General features: G+C 36.8%; 1 protein-coding gene across 1 annotated transcript in view; it reads left to right on the top strand.

Annotated features, from left to right (window-relative positions):
* LOC121389466 (CD109 antigen-like) overlaps positions 1–13,531 on the top strand; it is a 58,943-nt gene that overhangs the window by 27,233 nt on the left and 18,179 nt on the right. Inside the window, exons 19-28 of the mRNA XM_041521103.1 lie at positions 2,339–2,491; positions 3,228–3,336; positions 4,570–4,687; positions 5,775–5,894; positions 6,532–6,648; positions 8,275–8,406; positions 9,031–9,202; positions 10,445–10,633; positions 11,576–11,654; positions 12,035–12,209. Of these exons, the coding sequence (XP_041377037.1) occupies positions 2,339–2,491; positions 3,228–3,336; positions 4,570–4,687; positions 5,775–5,894; positions 6,532–6,648; positions 8,275–8,406; positions 9,031–9,202; positions 10,445–10,633; positions 11,576–11,654; positions 12,035–12,209 (1,364 nt within the window). The remainder of the gene's footprint in view (positions 1–2,338; positions 2,492–3,227; positions 3,337–4,569; positions 4,688–5,774; positions 5,895–6,531; positions 6,649–8,274; positions 8,407–9,030; positions 9,203–10,444; positions 10,634–11,575; positions 11,655–12,034; positions 12,210–13,531) is intronic.

Genomic DNA, 13,531 nt, shown 5'->3' with positions numbered 1-13,531 from the left:
TACAAAGTGGCATGGGAGACAGTCTAGCATAATGCGGTACTTCATACCGGAACTATTACAGTTAACACATGTCACATGCAGTTGGATATATATAAATGTAAAAAAATATATCTATCGATATATATATATATAATTAGCATGACGTTTTTGTTTTAATCTGCCAGACCAGAAATAGTTTTTTTTAAAACCAACAACGCCCGTCACTGGGCGTCGTTTTCTAAAAACACAAACTGGCGTCGTTTTCTAAAAACACAAACTTTGTGCATTGAAAAAAAAAACACTGACCATCCACTGGTGTAAACAAAGTGTATTAGCCATGTAGTTAATGAGATAAACTTGAAACAACATAACCATCAAAAAGTTCACGTTTCATCGGTGCACGTGTTTACAAAATGACGTCAGTTTCCGGAATTACCGGGCTGTTGATTGACCGAATAGAATTACGTGAACTTGTATGAATTTGCTGGTATGGTGTTCTTTCCATCCCAAAAGATATGGCAAGCTTTGGTATTATTTGTGATCCCCAAATAATGACTTTGCTATTGTTAAGCAATTAAAGTTAAGCTCGGCTAGTGAGTCGTTATCAGTTCCAGCAGTCTGCATTACATGCATGACCGGTCTAACACAATTGACTGACCTTCATGGTGCGGTTCGACTGATTGGTGTCTAACAATATAGCAGAAACTTAGGGACGATCCATAAATAACGGTCTTTGTTATGTTTGTTTTTTTGACGACCTCCCCCACCAGTCTTTTTTTTTCCGCTACATTTTCTGGGAAGCAAGTGATAAATCGTTTCTTTTGCGTTTAACAGATACAGCGTACACTGCATCTAATGAATAAGTGAACAACAACCCTTTCTCGGTCACATTTATTAAAAACATAACCGCCTAGGACGATTGATCTGTAATCTTTTAATTATTAACAAGGCTTCTCAACATAACGTAATAATTGATACAGAACAATGATTGCCCTGAACACGTCAATCGAATAGGGCCTCAATAGTTGAGTGCGCATGCGTACAAGCGCACAGGCAGTAGTTCTAAAAATAATATTCGGAGAGTTACCTGTTATTGAGATGGCCTCTGATTAACAGCAATATATTGCAAACAAAACATTAGGTCTTAGGTTTATTCAACTTAATTATGTCATTCTTAAATCTTGTAGTCGGGTATTGTGATTCACCAGTAGTAACGTTCACACCATCTCATTTGCATGTCACACGTCGACTCTGTAAACAGCGATTACAGTCGGCTTACCACACAGTGAGCTCAAACAAAACAGATTAATCGGTGATTTATTTGAGTTTTTTTGCCAAAGTTTGATAGACATTCTCAGTCATTTGTGACATTAATTTAGCACACAATTTTTTTTTTTTTTAAATCGTTATTTATATGTGCAAATAACCGATATATAGCCTGTAGTCTGTGCAATTAACCGGATGTTTTGTAGTGTTATAAGGGCAAATGGTTCCGTGTTGGGTGAAAATAGTCGATTAACCGAATTATGCTATAAACCGATGTGCAAATAAGTGGAGATGACTGTATATATTTTTTTTAATATATGCCTGGAGACACTGAAATTAAATTTTGTATATAGCTTTATCATGTACTGCTATAGATGAAGTTTAAGTTATATAGAGATTTACCCACATTTTTTCACAGAGTTATTGCCCTTGAAATTTAGAAGATATGAAAAATAATTTGGTCTCGAAGGGGACATGTATTACTTTAGCAGTACATTCAGAATGCTTGTTTTTAAAAAAAAGCACTTTTCATTGATATCCTTTTGTCTGACACCCAATAACCTATTGGACTTAAGTTACAGGAAATGCGTATCCTGACAGCATTGGTGCATGACAAAGTAGGTGCAGTCTCGCCAGAAACGGGTGTGTTCATGGTATGAAAAATGAAAAGAGGAAATCATAAATGAAATACTGTTTGTTGAGAATTTATGTCTGTCTCTTTCTCAACTTTCCAACCAGTGTCCCACGACTGGTATATATATACAAATGTATATATATATATATATATATCAAAAGCTGTGGTATGTGCTGTCCTGTCTGTGGGTATGTGCATAAAATATTTGTTGCTGCTAATGGAAAAATGTTGCGGGTTTTCTTCTGAAGACTACAATGTAAAATTGCCAAATGCTTGACATCCAATAAATGAATGTGCTCTTGAGGTGTCGTTAAATGAAACAAAGTTTTAATTTAAAATGTATACTTTATACAAACATTACTATGGTGGTAGTCGAGTGGTTAACAATACCATACGGTCGTATGTTTCTTTCCATCATGTATGTTGAGATGTTAAACAACTAAATATTTCTCCTTTCAGATGCTGATGTGGCCGTGTGTAATCCTTACAATGACCCACTTAGCGCCCGCGAACCGCAGTTCCCGTGCTACTCAGGCGAGGGGGCGTGCTTTACCATTGACCAGTGGTGCAATGGCCAGTTTGATTGTCCTGACGGGGCAGATGAACTAGGGTGTAAGTTAATCACTCACTTGATATTCGCAGACATTAGTATTTTAAATACATTTGCTAACAGTCCTCTTAAAAACTGCCGGATTGATCGTTTCATTCGCAAGTTTCTCAGGCAAGTCTAGTTAGTGCATTAAATTCAGGACGAAGCCTAGTGGTAAAGTGCTCACCTGATGTGTGGTCAGTCTAGGATCGATCCCCGTCGATGGGTTCATTGGACTTATTATTTCCTGTCTTGTATTCTAGACCAGATGTATTGAAATATCTATGTTAGACATCAAAATCATAACGTAAGATACCCAACAAACTGTTGTTTCAAGTGTTATAAGGTTTTTGTTAAAGAAGACATTGTTTTCCTTTTAATATCTGAACACCAAATGGTTGTTGTGTTTGTCCATCCAACTGTACCGGATACTTTTTTTTTTAGTATTGGGCTGGATGTAAATCAGTGGTTAATTTGATGTGTGGTTGGTCAGGCATCGATCCCCATCAGTGGGTCCATTAAGCTATTTCTCATTCTAGCCAGTGCGCCTCAACGGTATATCAAAGGCCATGGTATGTGCTATCCTGTCTGGGATGGTGCATATAAAAGATCCCTTGCTACTAATGAAAATATATAGCGGGTTTCCTCTTTATTAGACTACTTAAAAATAAAATAGTCTGATAATAAATCTAGTGGTGTCATTAAAAAAAGCAAAGTTTAACAGTCATTTTTCTAGTTGTGTGTGTTTTATGTTAACAGGTGAAGTTAGTGACAGTCAGGTGCGACACAGGTCGGCCATGGATCGAGTCAGTCGGGTGATGAGATTCTATGACAACAGCTCCTGGGCCTGGCAGGAGATCTTTGTCAAGTGAGTTGTTTGTTGTTTGTAATAACTCCAAGAGATCTTTGTCAAGTGAGTTGTCTGTAGTAACTCACAACTCCAAGAGATCTTTGTCAAGTGAGTTATCTGTTGTCTGTTATTACTCACAACTTCAAGAGATCTTTGTCAAGTGAATTATCTGTAGTAACTCACAACTTCAAGAGATCTTAGTCAAGTGAGTTATCTGTTGTCTGTAATAACTTCAAGAGATCTTTGTCAAGTGAGTTATCTGTTATCTGTAGTAACTCACATCTCCAAGAGATCTTTTTCAAGTGAGTTATCTGTTGTCTGTAATAACATTTTTTCATATGTATAGAATATTATTGGACGGTAAAATCAAATTTAGGCTAGTACAAATGTTCATTACGGTGACCAAACACACTGAATATACAGACTGATATTGTTAACAAGAAAATGTATTTAATGCGTAATATTGGTCATTCAAAGACTGTCAGGATGTAGCTCAGTGGTAGAGCACTTGCCTGATGTGCGATAGGCCGTAGGATCGATAATCCTTGATGGACACTTTCCTTTTCTACTTCTCCTGACCTCATACAATGGCATATTCCCCCATGATAGTAGACTGGGCCGAACATCCCAACAGCCAATGGGATGGCTAAAATCTTCCATTGAGTCCAAGTTTTCTCCAGCTTTGTTTTTTTTTTTACTCTCCGTCTCCACCAGTGCCCCATGACTAATACATCAAAGGCCATGCTATAAACTGTCTGACTATGGAAAAAATGTATTCAAAAGATTGTTTGCTGCTTTATTGATAGGAGTAGCCTATATGGTGGCATTGAGTTTCCTCTTATCAACAAAATGTTAAAGTAACCATATGGTAGACACCAAATAGTGTTAGTTTAAAATGTGCTGGGGTGTTGTTAAACAAATATTCCTTTTTTTTCTCTTTCTCTTTCTCTTTCTCTTTCTCGACAAAATAACGAAATGCAAGACATCAAATAGTGTTAGTTTAAAATGTGTTCAGATATTGTTTCCTTTTCATAGATTTATGCACTATGCACAATTTAAATATGTGAGTATCATTAAACAGACATACTATTCATAGATTTAAATATGCTGATAGTATCATTAAACAGACATACTATTCATAGATTTAAATATGCTGATATTAGCATTAAACAGACATACTATTCATAGATTTAAATATGCTGATAGTAGCATTAAACTAACATTCCTTTCCTTTGTTTCTGTGCGTTGTAGACCTGATGGCCGCGTGGATTTCCGGGTGGATGTTCCGAAGTATCCCATCTCGTGGGTCATCAATGGCTTGTCCGTAAGCAGGGAGGTCGGCCTGGGCATTATGCAGAAACCGATCAGAGTAAGTGACCGCAACTCAGCAAATCAGCTTAGTGTACTTTTACCTTTAGTGTACTGTAAATCATGAAATTCAGTTACCAATGCAAAAAACATTAATTACAGGTCTGGGACCTAATTCACTAAACTCTCGCAACTTTGCGATCTCGCAGTGCAGTGCTAAAAGACTTGCAGAGCCTAAGAGATATGTGAATTAGGCTCCTGGGCTCCACTTTATGAAGCGATCTTAACACTAAGATCACCTTAAGTGCATAACAACCTTGTGCATTTACGCTGATCTTGATACTGTAAATCGTGAAATTCAGTTAACAATACAAACAAACTGACTGGTGTATTGTCATAATAATCATTTGACACAAGCAGGCATCAAAATAGGCATAGTGCCATAAATTACAGACCTGGACCCAATTTTACAAAACATCGTAAGCCTTGCTTTGCACGTAAACGTAAATCTATGACTAAGCCATCATTCTTATTACTACTAACAGTACACTAATATAGTTTGAAGTACACATATTTCATTTTCTTTTGTCTTTAAAATGCTCCATCTTCAGAAATAATGTACTTTTCTGCGTGAAACAGATGCTAAACATGTAAACTATGACCGGTATGACTGCAAGTAGCAGACATAAACTTACGATGTTTTGTGAAATGAGCCCCTGGACTCTGTTTTACAAAACGATCTTAGTGCCAAGATCACTTTAAGTGCATAAGTACTGCATTTGTTAAGTTTACAATTCTAATAATGATTATAATCGCTTCACAAATATGCTGATACTTTATTTATTCATATCACTGTTCTTGTTACACTGATACACACCTGTGTTTAATTTGTAATTTATATTAAGAAACTTCACAATTGATCAAACTTTAGGTTGTGTTTGGGTTTGTTTTTTTTAAAGAATAGTTTTCAAAAACAAATTTCAGTGTAACCTGAAGGACTGTTCTCAACTTTTTGTCAGTGCTATTGAAAGAGAAAGGTGATGTCAGATTGGGAATTAAAAGAATCGAAGAAGAGAAAGGAGATACGGCAGTGGGATTAAAAGAAAAGTTGATTAAGTTTTTTAATCGTGATTTGTATTTGTTTGCAGTACGATGCTGCTCGTTACATGTACATTCAAGTTGAGACTCCAGAAGTGATTATTCGTGGCGAGCAACTTGGCGTCCGCATCACAGTGTTTAACTACTGGTACGAAGATGACTATATAGAGGTGAGGTTTGGCAGACAAATTTTAAACACTGTGTTACATATCTAATGCTAAAAGAAAAATGTCTTATATTTTTGGCTTCTGTCAGTAGGAACATATTAAATATTTGTATTTGTGGGATTGTTATGGTTAAGGATAGTTTGCTTTTAAAAACAATTTGAAAATACCCTCTGTCTGTCTTTCTCTCTTTTTATTGTTCTCTCTCTCTCTCTGTCTCTCTTACACTCTGTCTCTCTATCTTAAACACTCTCTCTCTGTTATGCACACACTCACTCTCTCTCTCTCTGAACTAGTCTCAGGGGAGTGATGGGGAACATCAGTGATAGCTCCCCATAATGGTACGGTCTACATTATCTCGATGTTGAAAGGAGTGAACTAAATGGCTTTAGATATTGGTGGCTTGTGATAAATATTGCAGTTGTCAGTGAAGATTATGTCATGTAACCATTTCTCTACCTTCAAATAGCCTGGCCTGATAAGATAACAGAGCTCAAGATAATAGCAGTTGACTGTTCTTTGTAAATTTACTTCATGTTGTGATCATGGGGTATAAATGTTTTAAATTATAATTTCTATTTGATAAAGCTGCACGGTGTGTTAATGGTAATGTTCTCATTGTCATCTATGGAATGTTTAACAGGTCCTTGTCACCATGCATGGAAGTGACGAATATGAGTTTGTCATTGTTGAAGACATGGGAATTGTGAACTCCTACAGACCTGTCACACACAAGGGAGATCACCAGACGCTTGTTTTCGTGAGTAAAATGATTCCATCTGTTGATTACTAAATACACAGATCCTTTGAAAGTGTTACCACTTATTCCACATTCAAAGAAAATTTAATACTAGGATGATAACAACATATTTATTTACCAGCATTTTAAAGCACTTATTTTTTTTACGTGGGGGGAGGGGGGCTAGTATTTTAATTCATTTGTGTTTTGGTTTCAATGTTGTAGAAATATTTATGATTTGTATTATGTTAGAGAGTTGTGATAAAGTTATTAAGTGATTATCATGTGTGCACCAGATGATATGTTTAAATGATATCACAAAAGCAATGTAATACAATCTTTTAAAAACACAGGATATATACAGATTGTTGCAGTTCCGTGAATTTGTTTTTTCACACACTTTAAAACACTTTGTAATTACCGTACATCTTTGCCTATAAGTGGAATAGTTTTCATGTAACCCATCATAATTAGTGTTTGTAAGTGGAATATTTTTCATATATCCCATCATAATTAGTGTTTTGTCTATAAGTGGAATATTTTTCATGTATCCCATCATAATTAGTGTTTGTAAGTGAAATATTTTTCATATATCCCAGCATAATTAGTATTTGTAAGTGGAATATTTTTCATATATCCCATCATAATTAGTGTTTGTAAGTGGAATATATTTTATATATCCCATCATAATTAGTGTTTGTCTGTAAGTGGAATATTTTTTATATATATATATATACCAGGGATCAAAATAGGCTGAAATTCTTCCCGGAAATTTGGTCCTGAAAGCTACAAATTCTACTGGACCAAATCAAAACCTATCAGACCAAATATGATGATAAATTATAAACGCACAATATAATTGCTATTCTGACAGGATAGCAGGCAAATATATCTCCTGTTCTGTGTTGATGTTGACAGGCAAAACATGGTCGGGACTGCCGTATTTTGACCTTCGTATATCCCATCATAATTAGTGTTTAGCACATTATAACAGTACAAGGACAAGATGTAGTTCCATGATAAGACACTCAGGTGTCATATAAAAGTGCATATAAAAGATCCCTTGCTGCTTTATCAGTAGGAGTAGCCTATGTGACAGTGTGGCAGCAGCAGGTTTTCATATTTCTTTATCGACCAAATATACAAATTAATAATATTCTAGACACCAAACAGCCATAGTTTAAAATGGCCTGACAGAGATGTTGTTCAACAAATATTAAGCCTTTTGTTATCGATTAGGCTTTTTTTTATGTTAAACAGGGCTTCTAGAATTTTTATAAAAATCCACTAGCCATGGGATCAGTGATTAAAAAAATTCAGCCATGATTAAAAATTCACTAGTCCTACTTTTAATTAAATACAATTTTACTAATAGGAGTAATTGGATATGTCATCTAAAGAAGGAGATAGAGCTTAAAAACACTTAGACTTGAGGGGAGGAAGGGGCAGGATATTCACATTTACTAAACAGACTTAAATGCAACGTTTGACCAAAAAATAAATTCGCTAGCCATCGGGCATGGCAATGGTAGTTATCTACTAGCCCAACATTGAATATCACTAGCCATGGGAGTGGGACTACCATAATTTAGAAGCCCTGTCTTAAATCATGAATTGTTTCAGCTGACCTATTTCAATCTGTTTCAGTTGGAGCCCGGCCAGGCTAAAGACATCTACATGCCGATAGTTTCCACCCTGGTTAAGGGAAAGTTTGACATCCGGATCAGTGCGTCCTGCTTCATGGAGAGAGATGAGGTGGTCAAGACGGTCTATCTCGATGTGAGTTCATCTTAATGCTGTTGTATAGGCCGGGGATGTACCTGTGTGGTAAAGCACTCGCTGGATGCGTGGTCGCTCTAAGGTCGATCCTCATCGGTGGACCCATTGGGCTATTTCTCGTTCCCGGCGGTGCTCCACATCTGGTGTAACAAAGGCTGTGGTGTAGACTGTATATAAAAGATTTCTTGCTGCTAATCACAAAGAGTAGTTCACTGCATGGTGGCAGTGGGTTAGAGGATCGAAGTCCCTCGGTGGACTCATTCTCTGATTTGGGGGGGTGGAGGGTTATCCCAGTCAGTGCCCGGCAACTGGTATGTCAAAGAACATGGTCTTGTCTGGAAAATTGATATAAAAGATCCAATGCTGCTAATAGAAATTTGTTTTGTATGTTTGTGTGAGAATTATTAATATTTGACATCCAATAGCTGATGATTGAAATGACTGGCCTCTGTTGGTGTTGGTAACCAAACACTATGGAGCCACTAGAAACACATTGGATATGTCAAAACTGATAATTTAAGCAAAAAATGTGTAAATAAGTTTTAAGTTGACAATAATATTACTATTATAGCCCAAAATAAAATGTTCCAAGTTTATGTCAGTAAGATGTAATTGTTGTTGCAGCCTGATGGCGTTCAGAACTATTACCACACTCCGTACCTGATCGATCTGATCACCAACCCGTCCATCATCGTTCCCGATTTCGACGTGGCCGTTCCCGAGCAGTTTGTCATTCCCGAGCAGCGGAAACACCAGTATGTGCCGGGGTCTGCGGCCGCTCACCTCAGTGTGTTCGGTGAGTCTCATATCAAACACTTTATTCAGTGTTGTGTCACAATCCGCTATCCAAGCAGGGTCTCCATCAGGATTTTTTTTTTTTTAAAGCTGAATGAATTAATGTTTAATTACTCTGTTTTTCTTTTCTTTTTTTTCTGTCTAGCACCCCAGTGCTGAACAATTTCTATATACGCATGACGTCATAACTCATGTTTTAAAATGATTGACGTCATAACTCATGTTTTTCAGAATTCTGTTTGCCATTTCATGTAGTATCATTGTTTTAAAATTAATTAAACAAATTAATATTTTCAACTTTATATTTAAGCTGAATGAATTAATGTTGTTGTTGTTTTTTTTGTTGTTTTTTGCAGTGTCATTTTAATCTCTTGTTTATAAGATAACTAGATTTGAATCCTCTACCTGTCCAACCAGTCTACCTGTCTGCATCTTTCGTGCCCATTGAACTGAATTAGCCAGCTTTTGCACGGTGCTAGATAAATCTGTCTAGCACCCCAGTGCTGGATGATTTCTACATACGTGTGACATCATTACTCATGTTTAACAACGATTGACGTCACAACTAATTTTTTCAGAATTCTGTTTGCCATTTCACATTGTATCATTGTCTTAAAAATAATTAAACAAATTAATATTTTCAACTTTATATTTATTGTTAAGTTGTTACATTTTTATGTTGTTGCATAATGTGGACTATATTTTTCCACATATGATTAAAGGAGTTTGTAGGTGAAATATTTACGAATCGTTCTTTAATAAACAAACCCTAGATTACAAAATTAATGTTCTGTTACTGTAATTAAATGGGCAAGAAAAAGAATCATTCACCGTTTTGAGGTAAAGATAAGGCAATTCCTACTCTCGGGACAAAAGGTTTTTGTAAGGGCCTCGCTAAACCTTGGCCCTCACAAAAAACATTTTGTCCCTCCGGTTGGAATTGCCTTGTCTTTACCTCACAGTGGTGATAGATTCTATTAGTCTGTCCCACATATAGTTTTCCATACTTTATTTCAAGATATTGAGTTGAAATTTTGTGTATGGCATTATCATTTTGAGTTACAGGGTAACTTTAACTTTCTTGGGATTTACCCATTTTTTGACAGAGTTATGGCCCTTTGATTAGAGTTATGGCCCTAGAACTTTGGAGGTATGAAATGTTTTTGGATCCAGTAGGGACATATATTGCATCAGCAGTACTCTCAGAATGCTTGTTGTAAATATTTTTGTTTGTTGTAAACAGGTGATGTTGTGTGTCCTGGATTCTTCGAGGAGTATTTGAACGCAGAGAATATCTTGCTGCGACCGTACGGAACTGGTGAAAACATTGCGTTTAACTTTGCGTACAACTTGTTGACTCTGCGTTTCATGAAAGCCTCTCAGCAGCTGACAGAGGCAACCCTGCAGCAGTCTCTCTACTACATGAACATAGGTGGGTTATTCACACAACTACAGCAAGCTGTATTTTAGTATTTAAATTGATTTTTATATATTATGTTTTATATATTATACATAGTATTAACATTGGGGTTTTTTTTGTTACAGAACACATTGATTTATTAATCATTGGATGTCAATCATTTGGTAATCTTGACAATAGACTTGGAGAGGAAACACACTACATTTTTCTGTTAGTAGCACCATCCCACAGACAGGATAGCTCATACCACAGCCTTTGATACACCAGTTGTGGTGCACTGGCTTGAATGAGAAATAGCCCAATGAGCCCACCAACTGGGATCGATCCTAGACCAACACGTGCATCAAATAAGTACCCGTTCATACATATAAGAAGAAGTGTTTTATTTAACGACGCACTCAACACATTTTATTTACGGTTATATGGCGTCGGACATATGGTTAAGGACCACACAGATATTTTTAGAGGAAACCCACTGTCGCCACATAGGCTACTCTTTTATGACAGGCAGCAAGGGATCTTTTATTTAACCTTCCCACAGGCAGGATAGCTCAAACCATGGCCTTTGTTGAACCAGTTATGGATCACTGGTCGGTGCAAGTGGTTTACACCTATCCATTGAGCCTTGCGGAGCACTCACTCAGGGTTTGGAGTCGGTATCTGGATTAAAAATTCCATGCCTCGACTGGGATCCGAACCCAGTACCTACCAGCCTGTAGACCGATGGCCTGCCACGACGCCACCGAGGCCGGTCCGTTCATACATATAACCTAACTGTTATGAGGGTTGATATTTTCAGTGGAGTAATTTAGTGTTTATTATTTATTATTTACTTTTTGCCATTGAACTTTATTTATCGTCTAGTATATTAAAAGGTTGTTTGCACAATTATCATGTTTTGGGGCAGTTTGGTTATTTGAGTGTTATGATTAAATTAGGTTGTTATATTTTCAGTTCTTCAGCGACAACTTGGCTACATGAATGAAGATGGCTCCTTCCGAATGTTTCGTGACGATCCAACGCCCAGTTTGTGGTAATGTCTGCTATAGCAGTTACTTTTCACCTCATGCAATGTCCAGGGTTGGAATTTTTTACATTTTAATGGTTAGCATTAAAGTTTGTTTGTTTAAAGACACCACTAGAGCACATAGGTTTATTAATCATCGGCTATTGGATGTCAGACATATGCTAATTCTAATATATAGTCTTAGAGACTAACTTGTTTTCTTTTTTTTAATCCTACTACTACCTGTCCTTTCTCTCCTTTGAATTCCATCTCATTTCTTCTTGATCTGGCAGTTCCTCCTATCTTTCAACTTCTTTTGCTGTCCACCTCCACATCCCAGTCATTGTCCCTACATCCACGACATGTGCTCAGAACAACAAACTTAGTGTGTTGTATATTTATTTTAGGCTGACTGCATTTGTGGCGAAAACGTTACACCGAGGACGATTTGGGGAGTGGGAGAGAGACTTGTTCATCCCTGTAGAGCTGGTAACCAAGATGGTTGTTTGGATCTGTTCCCAGCAGAACAAAGACACCGGCGCCTTTGAGGTCGGGAATGGCACCAGTTACGACAGGAAGATGGTAAATGACACGTGAATCAGTCACTTTAAGTTTTGGAATACATAGCAATATATTGTTCTAGATGTATTTATTTCAAGACTAAATTTACTACTTACTGTTTCAAAATCTAAATTTAACATTCATAATCCAAGATGGCCACACTGCCCACTGATTGACTAAAATATTTTCGACTTCTTCCCCAGTTCTCCTAGATAGGTTTCAACCAAATTTGGTACAAATAATCCTCTCGTGGTCCTGACCAAGTGTTGTTATTTTTTAGGGCGATTCAGAATCCAAGATGGCCACCCTGGCTTCTGATTGACTAAGACATTTTCGACTTTGTTTCCAGTTCTAGATAGATTTTAACCAAATTTGGTCCCAAGTGATCTTCTCATGGTCCTGACAAAGTGTTGTTATTTTTCAGGGCGATTCAATATTCACCCTGGCCTCTAACTGAAACATTTTCGACTTCCTAAAGTTCCACCAGGCAGATTTCAGTCAAGCATGGTCCAAATAACCCTCTCATATTTTCAGGGTCAATTCAAAATACAATATGGCTGTCATGTTTTACCATGCAGATTTTAACAAACTTGGTATAAACTATTCACTCATGGCCCAGGGCTTCTAGAATTTTATAAAAATGTACTAGCCATGGGATCAGTGATTTTAAAAATGTACTAGCCATGGGATCAGTGATTTTAAAAATGTACTAGCCATGGGATCAGTGATTTTAAAAATGTACTAGCCATGGGATCAGTGATTTTAAAAAATCTACTAGCCATGGGATCAGTGATTTTAAAAATCTACTAGCCATGGGATCAGTGATTTTAAAAATGTACTAGCCATGATTAAAAATTCACTTTTATTAATAGTAATAATCATATATGTCACCTAAAGAGGAAGATTGAGCTTAAAAGTCCTTAGATTGGGGCTGAAAGAGGGGGCAGGATATTCATATTTACAAAATATGTAAATGCAGCATTTGACAAGAGGTTTTTGTCCACTAGCCGTCAGGCTAGTTATAGTAATTATTTACTAGCCCAACACTGAATATCACTAACCATGGAAGTGGGGCTACCATAATCTAGAAGCCCTGCATGGCCCTAACCAAGTGTTGTTATTTTTCGAGACACTTCAAAATCTAATATGGCTGCCATAGCCTGTTATTGGCTGAGAGATTTTCAACTTGTACTTAAGTGCGACCATGTAGATTTCAGCCAGTGCTGGTAGGCCTATTAATGATCTTCTGATGACTGACTATCTCCAGTTTACATCTTCATTTATTGCCTAATTATATCACAGGTGAAGTAGAATTCACAAAACTTAAGGCATATGCTGTATAT

This window comes from Gigantopelta aegis, chromosome 14, assembly GCF_016097555.1.
Source record: "Gigantopelta aegis isolate Gae_Host chromosome 14, Gae_host_genome, whole genome shotgun sequence".
Lineage (NCBI taxonomy): Eukaryota > Metazoa > Mollusca > Gastropoda > Neomphalida > Peltospiridae > Gigantopelta > Gigantopelta aegis.
Note: the sequence above shows the minus strand (reverse complement) of the source record. Positions and strands in the feature narration are given on the sequence as shown.